The sequence below is a fragment of the Somniosus microcephalus genome, chromosome 8, assembly GCF_052327205.1.
Source record: "Somniosus microcephalus isolate GS21.2 chromosome 8, FLI_Smic_1.0, whole genome shotgun sequence".
NCBI classification, from domain to species: Eukaryota; Metazoa; Chordata; class Chondrichthyes; order Squaliformes; family Somniosidae; genus Somniosus; species Somniosus microcephalus.
The window spans coordinates 239,279,647-239,304,305 of record NC_140994.1 but is presented as its reverse complement, the minus strand read 5'-3'; the positions used below and the strand labels follow the sequence as shown (position 1 = coordinate 239,304,305).

The 24,659-nt window shown below is 44.0% G+C and overlaps 1 protein-coding gene across 1 annotated transcript in view; it reads right to left on the bottom strand.

Moving 5' to 3' along the window:
* The window catches only part of kif3a (kinesin family member 3A), a 77,833-nt gene that overhangs the window by 14,563 nt on the left and 38,611 nt on the right, over window positions 1-24,659 (bottom strand). The window contains exons 10-12 of the mRNA XM_085995839.1: window positions 13,281-13,437; window positions 1,852-2,032; window positions 105-215 (exon numbers count right to left, since the gene is read on the bottom strand). Of these exons, the coding sequence (XP_085851965.1) occupies window positions 105-215; window positions 1,852-2,032; window positions 13,281-13,437 (449 nt within the window). The remainder of the gene's footprint in view (window positions 1-104; window positions 216-1,851; window positions 2,033-13,280; window positions 13,438-24,659) is intronic.

Genomic DNA, 24,659 nt, shown 5'->3' with positions numbered 1-24,659 from the left:
TCATGTGTAGTTTGAGTAATGTTAGAGTGGAATAAACAATATTACGCAAGGAAAATAATCTAAAAATCACAGCAGTTCCTCCAAAAATGTGTCTGCCTGCTCACCTCAGACTTTGCTGCCATCAGCATTGTCCAAACTTTCTTCAGTTTCTTCGTCTTGCCCTGGGCCTCCTCCTGCAAACTGGTGTACTTCTCCTCGATGTCCAAACGTTCTTGCTATTTAATGAAAAAACAGACCAGGAAGGGACATTAATTTATTTTTTAAAAGTGACCAGTACCAATATAGGTGGATGCAACGCCTTTCCAGGATAGTTTTACCCCTATAAGCTTTTGTGCTACAAGCAGGAACGCCTATCGCAAAAATTATACTGCAAAGAAAATTTTTGGTTGTCCCACAACAAGTATATAATAATTGAGAATTGTTAATGAAATATTAAACTATCTGAGCCAATATAGTTGCAGCATGAATGGCAGATGAGGCTACTTGCATTTATGTAGTGCCTTTAATGTAGAAAAATATTCCAAGGTGTTTCACAGAGATGAAATCAGATAAAAGATGTGCACCAAGTCAAAGAACAGGATATTAGGAGGCGTGATCAAGAGCTTGATTAAAAAGGTAAGTTTTAAGGATGGTAGGAAAGCAGAAGAGGTGGAGAGGTTTAGGGAAGGAATTTCAGAACAAGGGGCTCAGATGGCAAATGGTAGGACAAAGGGAGGGGAGATGCACAAGAGGCCAGAGTTGGGGGTTGCAGAGTTGGAGGAGGTTACAGAGATAGGAAGATAGAAACAAGACCCTGAAAGAATTTAAACACAGAATGAGAATTTTAAATGTAGGTCAGCAAGGACAGAAGAGAGGAGTAAGCAGGATTTAATGCAATATAGGAGTAGGTGAGCTGAGGCCAGCATGGACTTTAGCTAAAGAAGTAAGCCTATGTGTAGAGTCAGTAAGATGCATCTTTATTATTTTCCATACCAAATAAATTGATTGTTCTCACTACGTTCTGAATTTGCATGCTTCTCTAACATTAAGTGTTGTTGATACCAAGATACAGGCTACTCCAATAATATTGTTTATTCATCCAGATTGCAGTAATATTGTTTATTCATCCAGATTGCAGTCCTGCAAACTTGAAGCATCAGCTGTGGCTCAGTTGGTAGCACCCCTTGCCTCGGAGTTAAAGGTTGTGGAGTCAAGTCCCACTTCGGAGGCTAGCACAAAAAAAAAACAAAAAAAAACAAATCTAGGCTGACACTCCAGTGCAGTACTGAGGGATTGCTGCACTGTCTGAGGTGCCGTCCTTTGGATGGGATGTTAAAACCAAGGCCCCGTCTACTCTCTCAGGTGGACTTAAAAGATTCCATGGCACTATTTTGAAGAAGAGCAGGGGAGTTATGCCCAGTGTCCTGGTCAATATTTATCCCTCAACCAACATCACTAAAACAGATTATCTGGTCATTACCACATTGTTGTTTGCGTGACCTTGCTGTGCGCAAATTGGCTGCCGCGTTTCCTACATCACAACAGTGACGACACTTCAAAATACTTAATTGGCTGTAAAGCACTTTGGGACATCCAGTGGTAGTGAAAGGAGCTATATTAATGCAAGTCTTTCTTGGAAACTTTACTTTTTAAATTGGACAAACTGAGTAAAAGATCAATGTCTATAATATAGGACACCAAGATTGAAAACAGTAGGAGTAAAGACAAGGTAAACCAAGAATAAAGGTTCAGGTGACACCAAGCTGGAGTTTTAAGGCTTGTAAACTGTAGGATAACAGGAAGATTGAGTGAGGCAGAGTTTTAATTTCGTGGTCCTAAGAAAGAATGCATTAAGAGTAGTAACTGCATTACCTCTTTTTCCTCCAGCTCTTTCCGAAGTTGCTCTGCCCGATTCCGACGCGCCTCTAGCTCACTATTCGACTCATCCAGTAGTCTTTCTTGCTCTTCAGCTTTGGCCAGAAGATCCACTCCCCCCACAATCACCTTCTTCTCTAGAGCTGACAATTTTTCCAACAAGGTCTGATGTTCCTGCCTTGAGAGTTGGAAAGAATGGATCCCATTACACACTTTTATATTATAATAACATTAAGATGTAAATTCTCTTCAAGGAGGAAAAAATGTAAATCCTTAATAATATCACAGTTTACACATAGAAGGAAGTAAAAGCAGTGTTGGACCATGGAGCAATGGGATGCAGGTTGATGTGTGATTTTGTACTCATTAACTTTGGTCAACGGAGCGCAAGCAATCCCCCACAAAGAGGGAGGGAGCAGATTGATAACAGCAAGCACCCCTTGGATCACGTGGGCCGGCCCAACCAATAAAAGGGAATCCCCATTCATACTTATGGGAGTTCCGTACATACAGAACTCCCATAAATATGAATGGGGATCACTTAAAAAATTCACAAACACATGAAATAAATTCTTAAAAATTACATATTTAAAATTAATTAAAATGCCATTTACAGTAATTAAATATTTTAAATGAAAACTTAATTTTTTGATTTTTTTAATATGTTTTAACAGGGCTAAAAAATAAACTGACCTTACTGGACAGGGTTTTTAATGTATAAATGAGTGATAAAATTTTATTTTTCTATTTTTTTTAAAACTCTTATGCTGGTAAAAGCAAGCCTTACGCCTGCTTTTACCGGGTGAAAGAATTTCACAGGCATTCAGTGGGCGGAAATTGGGCAAACAGCGCAACCCCACCCGCAGAGGCCCTTCTCCCGGGGGTGCGGAGGATCTGTCAAGAGGATTCTTGACAGATCGCAAGTTCCGGGTTTTAGCGCATGTGCTTCGCATGCCTAAACCCGGAACTTGAGGCCCCTACGGGGCGTTGCACCTCGTACGCACCCGTGGGGTCGCAAAATACGGCCCAATATCTTACTGACACATCACACTAAGTTGGTTTTAATGAGCTCTGATACTACTAAAGCCATTTTTGTTCATCTACGTGCATGTTAATATGTCCGCAATATAGTTTAAAATAAATTGCACATTAAAGAGAGACAACTTAAAATAATATCTTGCTACAGTTAACATATCTATATGGCTGGAGGAGTCAGTCTCACTTGTTCACAGTTATGAGTTTTAACTCTACAGCACTTGTGGCTATTGAAGTAATGACCTAGTAACTACCCAATGTAGTTAATTTGAAAATACCTCAATTATGATCCCAATGTACACAAGAAAGATAATGTGTGTTGAGCAGCAAGATAATAGCAATGGGACATAATGAGAAATGTGAGTACAACTGCAACATAAGGGGTAGAAGGGATTGATAGGGTGCAATTCTTAGTGATTTCATTGGGGAGAAAACCCTAAGATTTCCATCAATGTCATGTTAGCTACATCTAGTGGACATAACCTGGTACTGCAATACTACAAATACAATGGCCCAAAATCTGCGATGCGGCCTCCGACCAGCAGAAAATCTACGCATTTACCTGGTAGCCCGGGAGGTATGGAGGCTTGCGATCCTGGGCCTCTCCGGGAATGAGTGGGTAGAGGCCCACGTATTCCAAGGGCACATGTACGGACAGAACTCCCATAAGTATGACTGGGGAATCACTTAAAAAATACATGAACACATGAAATAATTTTTTTTTAATTACATATTTAAAATGAACCAAAATGCCATTTAATTAAATATTTTAAACGAAAATTTAATTTTTTGAAAAAAATGTGTATGTTTTAATGGGGCTAAAAATAAACTTATCTTATTGGACAGGGTTTTTAATGTATAAATGAGTGATAACATTTTATTTTTCTATTTTTTAAAACTCATGTTGGTAAAAGCAGGCCTTTCACGGGCATTCAGCGGGCAGAAGTTGGCCAAATAGCGCAACTCTCCACCCGCAGAGGCCCATCTCCCGGGGATGCAGAGGATCGGTCAAGAGGATTCTTGACAAATCACAAGTTCTGGGTTTTAGCGCATGCGCTTCGCACGTCTAAACCCGGAACTTGTGTGGCCCCTACGGGCGTGTACACACCTCGCACGCAGCTGTAGGGGGTTGCAAAATATGGCCCAATGACGAAAACAAAACTGATAGAGAAGCCAACGATAAAGCACCCTAACTAAACATAGCTTTATGGAATGTTTAAGGAAATTCTATTCTGCACTGATATTCTTCCCTGATGTGCAAGTAAAATTTGTCAATTGAACTACTTAAAATGCATTTTAAAGAAAAGCATTTCAAGATCTGAACAATGCAACTATGAAACTGAGCAACACACAAGAAAACATATCATAAATCTTATACTTGTGTACTTCTTGTCAACTTTTCCAATTATAAATTCCTACGTCCAGATTTATAATGGAAATTGTCTGTGTAAACACTGTAATTACACCTTCCTACCAGTGGTGGTGTGGCAGTGCCTGTATCTCCCAATTTCTCAAACTGTAATCCAAAGAAACTCTTATGCTCCAATCAACTCGATGTCTCTGCGTCCCAAATTAGGGTAAGTTTTGCTATTTAATTATGAATATAAACTCAACATTATATAAAAATAAGGACAGAATGTACAACTTTAAAAGGAGGACTGAATTACGCCCAAGCCCAATTAACCTCCACCATTTAACCTTGCTTCACCTGAAGACTACACTTGGTCTTGACTGCAATGCCATGGGAGCTTGACTAGTTTCATCAGAAAATCATTGGCAGGTAACTTAATAAAACATAAAGGGGCTGGATCTTCTGTCCGGAGGCAGGTTCGCTGTCTGGCAGGTTGCGGAACCGCTGCCGGTTGTATCCGCAATGAGCTAACGATTTTCAGTAGATTGGGCTTATTAAGACCACTGTGCGCACTACCCGGCCCAATCAGTGGGTGCGTGTCTGCAGCTCGCCTTCGATGACGTCTTTGAAGCAGTTGCATTTAAGGGGGCCATGTCCCCTTTGCCTTTCATTTACATTTTGATGCTCCCGAGTGCTGCTGTTTGCCAAGATGACTGCTCCTAGAACAAAAGCTTCTCCCCGTTTTGATGACTCCCCCCTCCATGTTCTTGTGGAGGGAGTAAGAGGGCGCAAGGAGGTTCTGTTCCCTTCAGATGGAAGGAGGAAGCCTCCTCAGCACAAAGGCAGCCTGGCTGCAAATTGCTGAGGAGGTAAGTACGAGGTCCATCTGTACACACACCTGGGTCCAGTGTAGGAAGAGGTTCAATGATCTCCTACGTTCAGCAAAAGTGAGTGTAAGAGCACACTTAACTTCATTCTGCTGTGCCTGTCTTCACATCCCCATCCATCTACATTGCCAGCCCTACTCCTGCACATACTAACTCACCCCAGTCACTCATCCCTCTCTCCGCATGTACAGAATCACATCCCCATCTTTCTATGCACCCCTCACACTCACACTCAATGTTATACCATGACAACAACTAACAACTCAAGGAGGGAAATTGGTATTGGCACCTCACTCCATCATAGTCTCCCTCCAAACATCTATCCATTCTTTACACTCACTCCAGCACTCTCACTAAGACTGCGGAGTGGGCCTTTGGCGTAGCGGTAGCATCCCCGCCGCTGGGCCAGAAGGCGTAGGGTTTCGAACCCCGCTCCAGACAGTCCTGGCAAGTGGAGTCGGAGCTCCGGCTCTAAATTCTGGGTTGACATCCAGCGGGATACTTGCGTCCGTGGGTGTGGGTGGCCCCCCCCCTCGTATGGGTTGTGGGAGCCCGTAAAACCCTAATTGCTGGTACGAAGATGGTTACGGTCACGGAAGGAGCGTTAATCGTGGCCAGAAATCCTTCCACCACTTCATACAGTTCCCCAAAGGGAACAGTGTGAAGACACGTACGACGACGACTAAGACTGCACTTCTGTCCCTCATTGCAGGAAAAGAGATCCCACAATAAGAGGGAGAGGGAGAACACAGGAGGAGGGCCACCATCCATGGCGCAGCTAACCCGCGCTGAGGAGTCAGTTCTGGATATTGTTGGAGGTGTTGAGGAGCTTGAATTGGGGGACGGTGAGACAGGCTCAGCCGAACAATCTGGTGACTGAAATATTTTTAAAACATCTGATTTGGCATTCAGGAGTGACCGATACGAGATCTGATGTTCCTAGGGATTGAGTGCTAATTACTTGCACAAGGGAATGTGTTTGCAGCCTACATATCACATGTTTAAATCGTGTCTTCACTCTCCCACATCAAAAGCCTCCCTCCCGACTGTCCAGGAGGAGCAGGAGGACTCCTCAGAGGAACCTCCAGATTCTGAGGGAGCAGCGTCAGCAGAAATGAAAGCACCCTGCACCAGCGCAGAGACACACACACCTCGGTGGGTCCAACGTGAGATAGAGTAGTGTTGTCACCTGGTGTCTCACAACTGAGCAAGAGCAGATGGTGGAGACAGTGACAGCAGTGGAGAGTCCTCGTCGGAGGCCGCAGGACTCTCCTAGCTTTGCTGAGCTGCATGCAGATGCTGAGCCTTGGGGGCCATCCAGAAAAAGAGTGTGGTGCTGGAGCTTCAGGAACAAGTGCAGGAGGCTCTGACTGGGTTAGCAACCTCCGTGACTGCGAGTATGCAGAGAATGGAGGAATCCATCTCAAATATGAGCAGGGTCATGGTGCTGGCTCTGGCAAACGTAGGTCCCGCCGTGGAAAGGATGGCAACCTCCATGGAGGACATAAATCAGCAGACTCAAGAGAACATGGTAACACTTCTAAATAGATGGTCAGCTATGGAGGATAGATGGGCATCTATCAAGGAGAGAAACCAGAGGTTCATGGACGTCCTTATGAGGAATGTCAGCACAGACGGGTCCTCAGGCCCCACTGATGTACAGCAAGGTGCTCTCCAGCAACTTGCTAGCAGAGAAGTGCGGGTTGCCCATGAGAGGGATGGCGGTGGAAGGGGAAATGGAAGTGGGGGCTCCTCACCAAGCGCTCACACTGCTATCCCATTGCCAACCCCTCGGTCAGAGCCCCAGATGCCTCCCCAATAGAGATGGCCGAGTCTGCCCCTGCACAGCTGCAGGAAGAGCAGACTTTGGCGGAGGCCCTCACAGGCTCCACGACCCAGAGGACGGCTGCCAGGGAAGTGAGCAGGCTGCCTCTGCATTTGCTGAAGCCACAGGGGATGCACCACAAAGAAGCACGCGTAAGAGAAAGCTAACACACAAATAGTCATAAGGGTAGTCACTTGGGTGCTTTCATATAAATCAGTGCAACGTTTGTATTCCTTTATTTTATTGTATTAAAGTGACGTCATGTGAATGTTTTAAAGCATTGCCCTTTGTGTGCTCACAAGTGGAGGTGGCACAGCGAGGGGTGAGGGCGCCTTTTATCTGAAGCAATGGTGGTGAAAGGGTTAGGAATGCACAGTTCATTGGAGGGATGCTCTATGGTGTGGAAGTGGGGTCATGCGAACCCTCGCGTGCATGTGGCAACCACATGCAAGTGATGCCTAATGTTAGTTGAATCTGGCATGAATAAGGCCATCCCTTGCCCGATGGGCAGCAATGTGCTCGCATGCTGGTCGCACTGGGTCAGCCGCCTCCTCCAGGGGTTCCTCATCTGCAACCTCATTTGGCTCCTCCTCTGAAGAGGCTGTGCGACCTGTTCCTCAGGCAGCGCTAATCCCCGTTGCAGTGTGATGTTGTGCAGGACACAGCAGACGATGATGATTCTCGAGATCCTGGCTGGTGCGTACTGTAGGGCTCCACCAGATTTGTCCAGGCGTCTGAAGTGTATTTTGAGCAACCCTACTGCCTGCTGAATGATACTTCTGGTGGAGATATGGCTCTGATTGTAGCGCTCCTCAGACTCATTGGATGGTCTCATCATCGGCGTCATTAGCCACGTCTTCAGGGGATAGCCCTCTTCTCCAAGGAGCCACCGGAAATTTCATTTGGAGGAGTGAAGAGCTGAGGCACAGTAGACTGGCGCAGGATGCAAGAGTCATTGCAGCTGCTGGGGTACTTTGCGCACAGGTGCATGATGCTCTTCCTGTGGTTACACACCAGCTGCACGTTAAGGGTGTGGAAGTCCTTGCGGTTCACAAATACTGCTGGGTTGTAATGGGGTGCCCTGATGGCCACATGGGTGCATTCGATGATGCCCTGCACCCGTGGAAAGCCAGCCAAATTGGTAAAGCCTGGCGCCCGTGCGGTAACACGTGCTTCATCAGTTGAAAAGTTGATGTAATTGGCGGACTTTGCAAAGAGGGCATCGATAACCTGCGTGATGCATCTGTGGGCGGCCGACTGGGAGATGCCGCTAATGTCTGCTGCTGATCACTGGAAGGACCCAGACGCAAAGAAGTTGAGGGCAGTGGTGTCCACCTGCGCCTTTGGGCTGAAAGTCTTGGTCCAGCATTGTGCAGATGTCTGCGACTACCTCTCGCAAAAGTCTCCGCCTCCTTTGACAGTGTTGCTCACTCATGTTGAGGAAGCTCATCCTCTGCCTGTAAACCCGGTTTTGGGGTTATCTCCTGCGGCGCGGGCCAGCCAAGCCCTGATGGCCTCTGCCCTGTGCAGCATCCAGCGGCTGAGGAGAAGGTTGGCGCTCTTGTTCTTGGTCCTGCTGCTGTGCCTAATTCTGCTGCTGCTGCGGATGATCCTCTTCCGAATCCAAGGACCAGGATGAGAGAGTATAAATGGTTCCCATTCTGCTCTTATATCTGGCAGTTTAGGATGAGATGTTATCAGGAGTAAGTCAATGGGGAGAGACCTTATTCCGAGGAGGTGACAACAACTACTTGCAGCACCTTTAACGTAGCAAAACGTCCCAAGGCGCTGCACAGGAGTATTTTAAGACAAAAAATTTGACACCGATCCACATAAGGATAAATTAGGGCAGGTGACCAAAAGCTTGGTCAAAGAGGTAGGTTTTAAGGAGCATCTTAAGGAGGAAAGAGAGGTAGTGAGGCGGAGAGGTTTAGACAGGGAATTCCAGAGCTTAGGGCCTAGGCAACAGAAGGCACGGCCACCAGTGGTTGAGCAATTATAATCAGGGATGCTCAAGGGAGCAGAATTAGAGGAGCGCAGATATCTCGGGTGCGGGGGGGGGGGGGGTTGTGGGGCTGAAGGAAATTAGAGATAGGAAGGGATGAGGCCATGGAGAGATTTGTAAACAAGGATGAGAATTTTGAAATCGAGGTGCTGCTTACCCGGGAGCCAATGTAGAGCACAGGGGTGATGGATGAACAGGACTTGGTGCGAGTTAGGACACGGGCAGCCGAGTTTTGGATGACCTCAAGTTTACGGTGCATATATAGAGTTCACAGCACACACTCAACCTCAATACAGCTCAAAGGTCTCCTCAAAATCATGAATTCAGCCACTTCGGCCATTTGAAATTGAACTGAAGTCATAGTTAAGTTTATATGCAGCAATTGCAGCTGTGAACTATTCAGCTCATTGGAAAACCGACACACTCAGCTGGTGTGTTTGCCGAACGGCATGAAATACGTTGAGAATGTGGAAATGGAATTACCCTGGCAAAATAGCATTTAACAAGGAGTTAACAATCTTAAATATCTCTCCCGCCACTTGGTATCAGGTCTGCTGTGAAGGCAACAACCCGACACTTTGGAAAGTGGCATGGAGGCGGGTTAGCAGCGGGTTACAAACCCGCTGTCAATCATTTTGGATTTAACACCTGATCCGCCTCCGAACCCGCCCTCTGAGCGCCAGCAAATTAACGGTCAAGGCCTCAAATTTCACTACTAGAGCTCACAAACTTAACAAGTTAAAATCCTACCAAAGCATGCACGTCATAATGTGAACAATCTTTAGTATTGGCTGAAATGTACTTTTACGAGTTTCTCACATGAAGAAAATATTAGTGTACATAAATAATCTCAATGGATGTTCTCAAAAAAAGAACCTTAATAATTCTACCTTCAGCAATCCAAAATTAATACAATTCTACCATTTACAGTCCAATAAAAATATTACATTTAAAAATGACAGAAAAAGTTGTTCAATTAGAAGTGAGGTAGCCCTCTTGTGGGCAGCCATTTTGTGAATCGCAGACTCAGAAAATTGCAGCTGTGTGTTCCGGTCCACCCACAGCCTGACTAATTTTCCCAAACAGTGCACTGTACAGTGACAGATGAGATAGGTTACAGAGTTGCAATGAATTCTCCATTCATTTCAGTAAAAGATTGTTAAAACAGAACCTCTGCAAAAAAAAAAGTTTTTTTTAAAACGTATATAGTTTCTTTTAAACCTCAACCTGGTAAGACAGTCAGGTTTGGAAATATTTAGATTTCATTTTTGCTTAGGTAGCCATCTGTGGATTCTTTGGAATCCTTGTGAAGGTGTCTTTTTATTTTCAAGTTAAGGCCTAATACAGTAAACTCTTTCGTATCCGGCACCTATGGGACTGGAATGGTGCCGGTTTGATTAAAAATTCCGGATAACGGAGAGGTATACCTACCAAGGTACGAGAGCCCCCGTTACACGGCCACGGGTCCAGGAGCCCCCGTTACACGGCCACGGGCCCAGGAGCCTCCGGTTACACGGCCACGGGCCCAGGAGCCCCCGGTTACACGGCCACGGGTCCAGGAGCCCCCGTTACACGGCCACGGGTCCAGGAGCCCCCGTTACACGGCCACGGGTCCAGGAGCCCCCGTTACACGGCCACGGGTCCAGGAGCCCCCGTTACACGGCCACGGGTCCAGGAGCCCCCGTTACACGGCCACGGGTCCAGGAGCCCCCGTTACACGGCCACGGGTCCAGGGGACCTGGTTACACAACCAGAGGTGCATGAGCCATGGTTATATGGCAAAAGGTACGAGAACCTCGGTCACACAGCCACAAATATACAGTAAAACTTACCTTTGGGTTCCTGAACCTACTCCTGAATTTTGCCGGTTATTAGAGAATTCCGGATAATTAGGTGCCGTTTAGGTGAGAGTTTACTGTATCACTTTCAAGCCTCTGAATGCAAGAACATTATTCAGATCATGAACTGACTCCTTCTCTATAAACACTAACATAATAGATACTGGGCTGGATTTTGCAGTGAGTGCCGAACAAACGGCGCCAGCCATTCGTTAGACTTACACTTGCCCATAGACTTTCTACGGGCTTTGGTACGGCAAGTTGCTGCCAGCCAAACATCCAAACAGCACAGCGCCCTTTACAGGGCATCTGGAACCAGTGTGAACAGGGCAAGCAACTGTGCATCTCCTTAACTAATCAGATTGAAGAATCGTTAATGAGCAGCGCAGAGTCTGAACCAGAACATGCAAGTTAGAATAGTGAATTCAATGTCAAATCAGATATTGAAAGCAAAATAAAACGAGGGAAAGAAACATGGGATTGACAGAGATAAAAGAGACAAAAAGAAAAAGTGCTGCATGGAGGATACCGAGAAACTCCAGGATGATTTGGACAGGTTGGGTGATTGGGCAGAAGCATGGCAGATGCAATATAACGTGGATAAATGCGAGGTTATCCACTTTGGTGTCAAAAACAGAAAGGCAGACTATTATCTGAATGACAATAGATTGGGAGAAGGGGAAGTGCAACGAGACCTGGGTGTCCTTGTGCACCAGTCGCTGAAGGTAAGTATGCAGGTGCAGCAGACAGTGAAGAAGGCAAATGGTATGTTGGCCTTCATAGCAAAAGGGTTTGAGTACAGGAGCAAGGATGTCCTGCTGCAGTTGTACAGGGCCTTGGCGAGACCACACCTTGAGTACTGTGTGCAGTTTTGGTCGCCTTATCCGAGGAAGGATGTTCTTGCCATGGAAGGAGTTCAGCGAAGATTCACAAGGCTGATCCCTGGGATGGCAGGAATGACGTATGAGGAGAGATTGGGTCGATTGGGCTTATACTCGCTGGAGTTTAGAAGAATGAGAGGGGATCTCATCGAAACTTATAAAATTCTGACAGGTCTGGACAAACTAGATGCAGGTAGAATGTTCCCGATGGTCGGAGAGTCCAGAACCAGGGGTCATAGTCTAAGGATAAGGGGCAGGCCATTTAGGACAGAGATGAGGAGGAATTTCTTCACCCAGAGAGTGGTGAACCTGTGGAATTCTCTGCCACAGAAGGCGGTTGAGGCCAACCCTTTAAATATATTCAAGAAGGAGTTAGATATATTTCTTAGAGCTAAAGGTATCAAGGGATATGGGGAGAAGGCAGGTACGGGGTATTGAGTTTGGACGATCAGCCATGATCTCATCGAAAGGCGGAGCAGGCTCGAGGGGCCGAATGGCCTACTCCTGCTCCTATCTTCTAGGTTTCTATGCTTCTATGTTTCTCCTATGTTTCTATGTATTTACTTTTTTTTAATCTCCAACAATAATTAAAAGCTGAAGGAATGAGACTCTACACTTGTAAAAGTTAATATTCAGTGCCAGAGAGGTTGTTTGGTAGTAATTAAGACTTACCATGCCATTAAAAAGGAATTTACATTGGAATGGACAAGCCCCAACTTTCTGTGGAGACTTTAGTCTGTATCTACGATGTCAGTAAAGGAACCTCATGGCGTTCAATACATTTAAATGGGGAGTGACAGCGAGATGTCGTTTTCGCACAGCTTAGAGGGGAAGTTCATCACAGACATCAACTTCCGGATTTTCATGTTTAACTGCGCATGTGCGTCACCAGAAATTGCTGTCCAATTTGCACATAAATAACGGTGAACGCCGTTAGCCTCGCCTTATTTTTACATCAATATCTGACGCATTAATTACATACACATATACGCAGATAAATGTTGATTTGCTGGCTGAAACAAGTTTTGTTTTCAGATCATCATATATACATGCATGCTTTAATAAGCTAATTATTCCTCAAGGATACCAACCTAAAATTATTCAATCGCAATCTGCTGCATTTCATAGATGCTATGTTCAGAACAGGGAAACCCTGTGATCCACAGAGTATTTAACAGCCATTCCTTAGATACAGATATTCATCCACTGGGAGTCCATCTAAAAAAGTTCTCAGTGATCATAAAACTGACCAAGTTGATCACATAATCACTTATATTCTCACAGCTTAAGTTTAAAACTTGCATACATTCATGCTTTTCAGCATTTTAAGGACCTGGAGGTAGAAATTCCTATTCTGTGCTTGCCAGTCCGTGATTTTCTGTTCATTAAAGCGAGTGGGTAGAAAATTGTGGATTGACCAGTGCAGAATCAAATAGTCTATGGTGTGGATCACATCTACTTTTATTCTTTTTTCTAATGAAAATAAGCCCAATTCTGTTCATCTTTTATTTTGAGGAAAGAACAGAATTGCATTTATACATTTTACTAACTTTAGTGACTTGAATCCCAAAATCATCCATTGAACTTTATAGTCTTCGACTTACTGTGCTTTTAGCAGGTCTTTCTCTCTCTTCTCTAGTTCGGCTCTGGCTTTGTTCCTTTCTTCCTCCTCCATGTCAAGCTTAGCTTCAAGGGCTTTCCTCTCCTCATCAATCTTTGCCTGCATTTCTGCCATCTTTTCAGGAGATACCTTCTTCCTTCCTTTAATGAAAAATAAATTGTTTCATCTCAGTGAGTAGATCACATATTTACATTTGGGCAGTCAAGTGGCCTGGATTAACACGACTGTAATATGATTAAGCGTAAATGAAAGCAATGCTGAAAGCTTCATTTTGTTTCAAAATGAACACCAAATTTCCGTTATGGATTTTCCATGATAGGAGAGGGCTGTGTCTACTGATTATTTTTGTAACTGGATATTCGAGGCTGGAGAGGGAAGGATGGAGCAGGTGAACAAGAGGCCAGTTGGGCACTTAAGGAGAGGCCGTGTCATGACAAGCTGGAAGTACTTGGCTGTCTGAGCAGCACACATGGCTGGGTCAGGCAAAGCCAAAAAGCAGCCTGGATTATATTATTAAAAAAAGACATTTAAAGTGAAGGAGCTGGAATAGTCCACTGCAGGGCACCAATATCATCCATGCAGAGAGGCTGGAACAACATTAAGAAGAAAATGCCAGTGAAAGAACTCAAGCTCTAGAAAGGAGCAAAACTTAAGCCCCAGATCCCCTAGAGGGTAGGCCACTGCTTAAAAAAATAATTGGATGGATTTCCACATAGCATTCATAATTTTCTAGGAAAGTTTAAACATTTGTGAATTATTTCAAATTGTTTTATATAATGTTATAAATTGTATTTTTTTTTAAAAAAGGTGTATGGCTGGCAAGTTGAGAAAATAACAGCTGTTCAAAGAAATCAGAAAAAAAAGAGGGATTTAATTAGTTTGTTTTGGACAGTTTCCAGTTTGCAGCTGGTAGCTTTATTTAACAGTCTGTATTGGAGTGAATTAGCATGCTTAACTTAACAGATAGTGGCTATTTGAGCCAATCAAGTGTAAACAAACTGACATGCACTCTGGATGTGTGAGATTTTGAAGTTAATGGATAATGCATTAGAGATGCACTAAGTGCAAGGCTTTTAAATATTACTATAGGAGACACAGCTACATTACGAGTACCCCTGGGTTAGGAACACAGGAACAGGAGAAGGCCATTCAGCCCCTCGAGCCTGCTCCGTCATTCAATTAGATCATGGCTGATCGGGCTAAAGTACCAGTTTGTAGAAGCTAAATATACTCAATAACTGATGCCATGTTCTTTCCAAATTTTGATAAACCTGCTCTTTTAATAAACTAGAAATTAGGTTCCTATAAATGTTGGGTTTTGAGCTAGGTTGTTCTTGTTCAGATTATTACAATCAGAGATTTAGACCACAGTACATTCATTACTGAGCCATATTAGACTGCAATTTATTCATTGCAATAACATACCATTTTAGATTGCTCTTTTCCTTCACTTTATTATATGAAATACCAGGTGTCCCAATATTTTTTTAAAGGATATTATTAATTAAAAAAACAAATTTGCTTTTCAGATAATGCACTTGTATTTATATAACCACTAGATCTATTTACTGGAATAGGTCTTGTAATGTTTTACATGAAAACATAAATTACAAATAGGAAACTAGGAATTCTATCAACTGATTATCAGATAAAACAGTATTATAAAAGTGATTCCTTTTTATATTTAAAATAAGCTTGTTTACAGTTGTAAATTTATGATGAAGCACCTCAACCAAGCCACAAACTTAACAGTGATGTGCAAGCATCTCTTCAAGTAGCCTTGGGTGTGTTTTTTTGTGAACAAAGTGAATACGTTTGACCATCAAATTAATACTTTTAAATTATTTCACATTTTTATAACTTTGTCATTTGAGTGCAATAATACTTGGAATTTTCTCCCTATTCCCTGGTGTTCTAAACCATGCAAATAAGGGCATTGGTAACATCCACCTAAGCCTCCACCAATGCTGCTCTGTAATAACCACAAAAAAGTACTCTCGAGTTGCAAGATACTCACTTCAGTTTTCCCTCCAGTTTAGAAGTTCCCAAAAAAACCTCTCCACTTCAATATGACTGAGGTCAGGAACCCATGGGGAACCAGGGCCATGGACATAATCCTACTGCCCCATGGTCCTGTGCTTTGGGGCTACAGCATGCTGTACGTCTCCACACTACCTAACTTCAATCTCCATTGACTTTCTTTTGATATCAGTTTTAGTTCGGTTTCTACTTCAGTTCACCTTTCTATGGGTATTTATTGCATATAAGCATGCAGCATCATATCCTTTTTAATGGCATAAAGTTCAGTTCTTGCATTAGCTACTATCCATACAGAAAAATGTATGCAAAAGAAAAAAAAATTCCATTGAAAATGAAAAAAGTGAGCCCACAAACCTGCTTGATCTTGAATTAGGAGGAAGAAATTAACAAGCCACAGGTGGGCAGCGTGTGAATACAGAAGGAGGGAAAAGAGAGACAAATTAAATTGTTATTTTCTGCATTTCAGACAGCCAAAGCAATGAAGATGGAAGCGACCACAACTCAAGTATGAACTGTCACTAAAAAAAATAAAGTTAATAAGGATATTGTGCCCCACAACTCTTACCCATAATTTAACAAAACTATCACAAAAAGCAGATCACCAATTTTGAAAAGTAGATGCGATCATGAAGGATTATCAAGATAATTCAATGGAACAGAATTAATTTTGAACTGTAGTTCTCATAAAATCTGCTTAAGCAACCGATAACATCCCTTATAAAATTGAAGAATAAATTACAAACCTCGAGCCCCAATTTTAACTCTGGGCCAGTTTTCGGCAGGAGAGCAGCAGTGAGTTAGAAACTCACCCACTGTTCCAAAATTGAGGCGCGGATTATTTTAACTCCCGGGCATCATTCAAATTCTGCTGGCCGACTACTCAGCCGTTCTGGATGGGAAGTGGCAGAAAATCATGCGACCTGGATCCCATCCACCAACAGCAGGTTAGTGGCAGTATTGGCTGACAGACCACATCACAGGAGTCCCAGTGATGTGCAGGGTGGCCTAAACTTTCCTTGTGTGGCCAGGAGGAGCACTTCTGTTCCTCCTGGCCTCACATGGAAAGTAAAAATTAAATTTAAAAACTCACATTTTTGGTTCTATTCTGGCCCGATTGGCTTCCTTGCTGGATTAGCCTAGCAGGAAACTCACTGCCACTTCCTGCTCAGGCTACCTGGTAAACATTATAGTCAAGTCCCGATGACATAATTGCCATGTAAATGTTAAAATGGACCCCACCCGCTTTGAGTGGGTGTCCTTGCTGCTTGCTCAGTTGAGCAGGTGAAAATCATGGAAGGTCAGCTTCAGGGTGGGTAAGTGACCTGGGCAATTTTAACTACCCACCTACCGCCAGGTGGGTAGTTAAAAATCACGCCCTCTATTTCAAGGTCAGCAGATTTTTTTTTCCCCAAATCCACTGGCCAACTAAAAATAAGAATGTAGGCCCAATAAAGTTAATGTTTTATTCCTAAAATAAATTTTAAAGTTTTCATCTTACATCATGATCTAGGAAGTAGAGAGACAAGGTCATTAGTATTTTCAGATTTGTGATTTTATTGGAAAAAAAAAGTGTAATTTAATTTGCATAGATGGCTAAACATCCATTCATAGAATGGTCCATCAAATTCACTACTTCATCACTGCTGGTTAGCTGTATTTGTGGGCATACTGAACATATCTCACCCTATGATTTATTGGAGACAAAACAGTGCCATCACGCATACAAAGCTTGAAAAGAGCTTTGAAATACTTGCTGTACAATTGGGAAATCTACAGCAAGTTGAGATATTGTTGAATTTAGCTTTAAAAATTACCAAGAGGCTAATTCTGTGAAAATGGAGCGAAGATTCACCGATTTGTGCTACAGTCTGGCCTACTCTGTTGATAAACACATTATAAATCATTTAGTACCAATGAGATTACTGAATTAGTAGTATGGCTATATATCTTACTGTCAGCTGACTGGTATGCTACAAAGCTAATTATTCAAGCTGTCCAGATATACAACTGGCTTGCCTTCTTCATACTAAATTAGGTGAAATGTTGTCAAAGTATATATTAATAATCCAACAGCTCAAATTGTACATTAAATTAAGAGATAGTGGTTCTTCTGATCACTCAGCAAAATATGATACTGAGCCATCTGGTCCAGGAAGGCACGAGGTTCATCCTTGGTCTGTATTGTTAGCCAGTCTCAGCCAAGGTGCTGGAACTACAATTGGACTTATTGCTGCTAGGGCAGAAACAAACACACAGGGCAAAGTTCCCACTCCAGATTCATCGCATGTGAAGCTCTGAGAAATTTCTGAGACATAATTGGACCCTATATAAATACCTTTCAAAATTTTCATAAAGATCATCACCCAGTGAGCTTGGCTGCCCATATGCATTTGCTGATGCTGAATGAGGACAGGGTTAGGCTTGTTAGTGATTCCTGTCCCCTCTCCCCAGTAGCCAAATACCTTTCCAGCATTCTCAGATCAGAGGCCCACACTTGAAGACTGGCCACTTTGACAAGTTGCAGGAAACCTAATAGGACCCTTAAAACAATACAGCTATAAGAAACTACACCTCAGTATAAGTGCTCTTGTCAAAGGAGGATGATGGAATTGAGAGGCAAGAGACCCAGAGAAATAGTAATTTATAATATGTGGCACTTTACCATACTTTACACCAGCACTCTAAGTAATGCAGCTACCACAGATAAACATTAAAGTAACACTTGGGCGATTTTGCCAGCCCTGGGGAGGCGGGTCTGCCGGGAAAATGGCAGAATCTGGGGGCGGGTACCCATCCCGCCTCCATGCCATCTTCCCAGGAGCTTCACAGAGCCATCAAACGCTGACATTTCATCTGTCAAAAGCTCGACAGATGAAACGTCACTCGCTGAGGTCACCTGTAACCAGCTTTCCCTTAATTGGCCTGCTAAGCTCGCTGGGCAGGCTTAACAAGGTCAATCAAGGGAAAATAGCGTGGGTTGGCCACAAGTCGATGGAGGCGGGACTAAAACCCGACAAGTGGGAGTCCCGCCTCCAAAAGCTCCCCATCGAGAAAATCCAGCCCGAGGGCTTCTTTCAGCATATTTAAAACTTTTTCTTGCTCTCCCCTTGACAACAAGATTTCATAGAAAATAATGAAGCTATTAGAACTTACTGTTACAGCAATCATGAAAAATCATCATCTTTGTAATAAAATTTGTTCTATTAAGGCTGGTTGTTTTGCCCATGTGGTTTACTATTTATTATTGCTGGGATCTAATCTGTGCAACTACACTAATGGCAAACAACGGCAATTTAAAATAAAAAACTGAAACAGCACTAAAAACATAGGACACACCACACACAAAATCTGGAAACTGTGATTTCTGTATATGTATAAAATTCTACATTAGAATATTCACCGATTTTAGATACCTAGAGAGGGGGGAAAAACTCAAGTTAGATGCCTAAAAAGTACACATTTCAAAACTAAGAATAGAAAACTCAGTACTCAAAACATCTTTTCTCCAATGCAAGTCATTCCACATTGTATGCAGTCCCTCGCATACAATTATGTTCAGCAATTAACTAGCAGAAGGTACTGCTCATGTGCCCATAGTTTTGTCTGTTTTCAGCCTATTTGCTGGATAGAAGTAATGTACTGTTCAGTTTCCTCTAAGGCTTGCTGGATATTCTTGGCATTCCTCATAAAAGTATGCTGTTTTAGTAACTTGCTACTATAATGGTTATGTCAATGTACACATCAGTAAATAAAATTAGTTCAGTGCTGTTATTACTAAATCAAAAATGCAACAGTTGTAGGAAATTAAAACATGGAGCTTTTATTATGAGTAGAGAATGATGTAGTGTGGTATCACGATTGTAGGGATAGGTCTCACAGCCGACTGGCACAATACTAACTTGTTTTGGGAGGTTTTAAGCTGGGTGATAAGGATAGTTACTTCACTTCACAATAGTGCAGCTTCGGATGAAGGCCCAATTTAGATTCACACTAAAAATTGTAAAGATTCATAAAATAGTAGGAAGACTTCAATCGGATTTGCATTTCTAAAATACATATTGTACAATATTAACAGGAAACTGCACATCTCGGCCTCATGGCTAAAGCTATTTTAATGAATGATGATGTGTAGCGCAACATCTTATTAATAGTACTGCCTAAAGGCATTTTTGCATACTGTGCTGATTGAAGGATACAAATGTGCGACTTGGAATTAGTAGGCAAAATGAATAATGGGCAAAGGGATTTCTCAAGAAATGATGCAAGGCACATGCTTTCAGATTTGTTTTTCTTCCATCAAAGCAGTTTTGCTTGCATTTCAAAAAGGAAGAGTTCGAGCAGGGGTTGAAAATTCTTTTGGGTATACACTGGTCCAGGACCCAAGAGTATGTAAATCCACAGAGACCAGTAAAAATGTCCTTGGCCACTAATCCAGTAAGAAAGTTAAATATGCTCGAAAGATATTTACATCATTGATTAAACCATTGACTAATCTGACACTACCAAAATACTGGATTAAAGCAGTGGAATGTATACACTTGCAAACTAGCCCTAGTCAAGAGAAGAGCTGCACTAGTAGAATGCAGTGGATTATTTATAGTCGTTTAGCCTTTCAGAAGATATATTTTACTAATATCAATCCAAAGTTCAAAGGTCTTCAACCAAGTTAAATTTTCCACCCCTGTAAAAAAGTAAGTATTTGAGTGTACGGGGAAAAAGGCAGATAGCGCAAAGTGGCAGAGCTGGAACAGTCTGGGTCAAGCTTACCGAAAAGGCTAAAGATACATCACATAATTTCATCACCGTCAAAAATGTGCTCAAAAAGGAGGATCACCATTAGATTAAAAAGCACAGCATAGTGGATAAATAATTATTTTTGGAAACGATTGGCCAGACCATTTGGGTTAACTTCTTCCATGTCAGTAAAGTAACAAATGTTAACAAAAGTACTGCAGCAGTTAAATAGTAAAATTTATAACTGATGCAGTACTTATATTAACAAGCTTGTGGAATATATTAGAAGCAAGTAAGCTAAATTTGTCTGGTACAACAGTTGAGGTGCTCCCCTTACTTTAGTTCCAAATTCTGTCCCACTTTTAAACAACCATTTAATTAACTTTATCTGATCTACAAGTGCTGACGAAAGGTCATCGACCTGAAACGTTAACTCGGTTTCTCTCTCCACAGATGCTGCCCAACCTGCTGAGTATTTCAAGCATTTTCTGTTTTTATTTCAGATTTCCAGTATCCACAGTATTTTGCTTTATCAGTAGGTAGGTCAATGGCCCACCTTTATTCTTCAAGTCAAGAAAAATATTTGAGCATGCAGCCTTCTGAAGAAATGTAAATGTTAAGTTTCAATTCCATCCTTAAATGAGCGTGAAGAAAAACAAAAAGTAATAGAAAATGACATGAAAACAACAAACTCAGTAGCTTGAGTAGCACGGAGTTTATCTTTCCGATTATTCCCTCCCTCCCCCAACCGGAGTCATAAATGTGAATCTCAGCTTTGACGGACATTAGAATTTCCTTGTTCACACGGTCAGGCTGCTAAATGGAGGCCTGTGTAGCAGTAACTCATTTATTGCTGGGTTGGAGGGCAAAAAAAAGTACTTCCAAATAATCTCAATCTCACTATAATGCAATCGTATGCTGGGGACTCAGAGCTTCATTCACAATGTCTATGGAGATGCTATTGCTCAAATCTCCCACATAATTGCAGGAGGAGAGGAGGAAGAAGAAACTGTAATACTGTTAGATGCGATGTTTCAAATACACATGCACATTTTTTCTGTAGACAAACTAAAAACAAAAATCTTGTGCAGGGCTTAAAGTTAAAATTTATGCTAAATATTTGGCTGAAATGGCAGTAAAGAGTATAGGAAACAACTATAGCAAACTTATACAAAGGTGGGATGCCTTAACATGATGTGGGGCAATTTCTTTCCAGATTTCATTCTTGTAAAATTAAAGGGAAATATCAGTGTAAGACGTGTTGAACCCTGTATATGTCCCACAAAGATTTGGGCCTAGAAATTCAGTTTGGGCCCGCCAGCTCGCTTGCGCCCAGAAGTTACCACTGCGCGCGGAGCCACTTGCGCCTGCCGGAAATTCAGTTTCAGCGCCCCAAGTCGAAGCCGGCCGCTATTCAAGGGTGTGGCCGCCCCCGCTTGGGGCGCTGAAACTGAATTTCGGCGCGCTAGGTGCCGCAGCGCCACCCGCTGCGGAGCGGCAGGCTGCGGTACTGCAGGCCTTCCTCCCTCTCTTAAGGGGGAGGTGCCTGCAACAGCGAGATCGCTGCTCGCTAGTGCCGGCAAATGAGCCCGGCACCACGGAGAAGTGCCGGGCTCCCGGAAAACAGCCGGCAATGCCGCGGGGGGGGGGGGTGGAGGAGGCCGGGGAAGGAGGTGCGGGCAGGCAGCCGCCGAAAAAGCGGCCGGCCGCACCTCCGCCTTAACTCGCCCCACTAAGGCTGCAGGACGGCCCCGTTTTCAGATCGCTGTTTGCGGCCGCTGCGGAAGAGGCGGCCGCAACTAAATATGGCGGTCGGGCCGGTAGCAGGGCGGTAACGGGGCACTGCGCACACCGATGACGTCGCAGCGCTACTGGCCAACGCCGCCATTACCGCAGCGCTGAATATCGGCGCAATCTCAGCAAGTGGCGCAAAAGCCCTCTTTGGGCGAAAACTGGGCGCAAAGCCTACTGAATTTCTAGCCCTTGGGGTCTTAAACCAAGGCCCTCTATGAAGTACATGTAATGGCAAGACATGGGTTCCCCAATGAAATATGTGCTAGCCAGTATAGGATTCTATAATGATCCTTTACACGTCATTGTTTTATTTTTAAACTGGTTTACACATTTTGGCATGTCTTTCCTACCCAATAACAACCTCTAAAAAGGGACATATTTAAATAGAAACAATTCCTGATTTGTGTTGTGTGCTCTGTGTACACATAACGTGCATGTCCAACAAGTGCTCCTCTGTGGTTCAGAATCCTACACATGCAACAGAAGAGCTTTCTTCAGCCGATGTGCAAGATCCAGGACCAAGCTTCAAAACAGGTTTGTGCCACAAAGGCAAAACTGCTACAGGGATAGCTCTAGCCTTAATGATGTTCAGCACCCTAGTATGGGAAATCAGCCTCACAGGTATGTCTATTTGCCAAAGCCACTCATGAGAATCTGTTTTAGGCTGTCAGTGATGAGTAAGCCTGGGACACAACACTGTATTTGGACATCGAGAACATCAAGTGGCTGGCACATTACATGGTATCCTGCATAGGTCATTCCATCACACTGGAGAGAGATGTCCATCATAAAGCTGATGAAGAATTGATGAAATGCTGCTGGAAGATATTACCTAGTAAGCCAGGTCCAAGAACACACACACTATTATTTAGGGCTCCAGCATGAGTGGGCTAGCAATTTCTGCACCTCAAACTGGTGAAACCTCTGTTCAATGGGGAATTGGGTTTGTCTATGTTGGGGTCAAAAAGATGATGGCAATGCATTCACATATTTTATAGCGAGTTGTGCTACTTAAAATGCCGCTAACAAAGAGAGTTCCTGATACCTACTCCGTAACCGGATGATCAATATTACGCTGTTGGTTATCGAATGGCCAACCAGTGAATATTCTCTTGGTGAGTGGAGGGGGAGTTGGGAAGGATGGGCGCAAGTAGGATCTCTTTGGGATTGCGATGGCTTGGCAATGGGAAGCTGGAATCATATTAATCTTATGCTGCAGACTTGGGCCTAGAAATTCAGTGGGCTGCGCCACCAGTTTGCGCCCAAAGAGGGCACTCAGTGGCTTTAGCGCCACTGGCCACACCTCCAGCGATATTTAGCGGGGCGCTAATGGCGGCGTTAGCCTGTAGCGCTGCGCCGCCACCGATGACGTCATCGGTGTGCGCAGCGCCCCGCTCCCGCCCCGATGTCCATATTTGGTCGCGCCCGCCTCTAACGCTGGTCGCAAATAGCGACCGGTTCATAGGGCCTACCTGTGGCGGTAGTGGCGCTAGTTAAGGTGGAGGTGCGGGCAGCCGCTTTTTCGGCGGCCGCCCGCCAGCACCTCTGTCCCCTGCCTCCTAAACCCCCCCCCCCCCCGCGGCATTGCCGGCTGTTTCCCGAGAACCCGGCACTTCTCCTTGGTGCCGGGCTCATTTGCCGGCACTCGCGAGCGGGGATCGCGCTGTTGGAGGCACCTCCCCCTTAACAGTGGGAGGAAGGCCTGCAGTACCGCAGCGCACTTAGCGCGCCGATATTCAGGGTGAGCGCCCCAAGCGGGGCACGGGGAGCCTCGAGTAGCGGCCCGCTTTCGTTTGGGGCGCAGAAACTGAATATCGGGATGGCGCAAGTGGCTCCACTCGCAGCGGTAATTCCGGCGCCCAGGCGAGCTTGGCGCCCCAAACGGCGCCCAACTGAACTTTTAGCCCTTGGTGTTTGAATGCCTGAACCAGGTAGGTCTGCAGTACTCCAGTAATCAAGGGTGCTGTTGGTGATTGACCAGACAGTGTGGCTAATTGACCTATCGCTGGGGGCTAGGATTCTTCCCACTCAGATTCAGGTAACTCCACAAGCCAATGCCTTAACAGGGAGGGTGGCCCTAGCTGGGAAAGTTGCATAAAACTTACCAGTGCTCTATGCTGGTGACATTTCAACCATGTACTTGCACACAATTGGGTGTCCCTAGGCCTAGTTTCTTGATAACTTGCTCCAAAGTTCTCTTTCCTATGGAAAGACATATCAAGTAAATGGAAACTATACTTTAGATGGCTTTCTTAGTAGTTGGGTTGAAATATTCTGAAGTATGGTGATGGGTTTTCATGGATGCGAGACACCCAGATGACCAAAAAGACTGTGGTGTTGCATACATAACAGTAGAGCATTTAATGGCGTTAGTGAATTTAGTTAGGATCTTCCACCTCCATTGCTTTGCAGTGTGTTCTGCTTTCATCCACTTCACTCAAATGAATGTTTCTATAAATAACAATCTTACTTACAACCTAATGCTTTGAAATAGATGGAATGAGGGGGAAAAATTCAGTATCGCCCCGTTTGGGGCACGATTATCGGCCGTGCGCAAAGTTTAGCGCCTGGCGCTAATTATCGCCTCCGACGGCAAACTTGGCTTTTATCGCCCCTGGAGGTGATTGGAGCGCTAAATCAGGCGCTACACACCTCTCAAGGCGGAAAGACCGAGGAGCGAGGCGCTAACTCAGAGCGCGGGCGCAGCGCAACTGGTCAGTTAGCCATGGAACACAGACACACTGGCGCCGGACAGTTCTTAAAGGGGAGGGTCGATCTTGCTCTCCAGTCACAC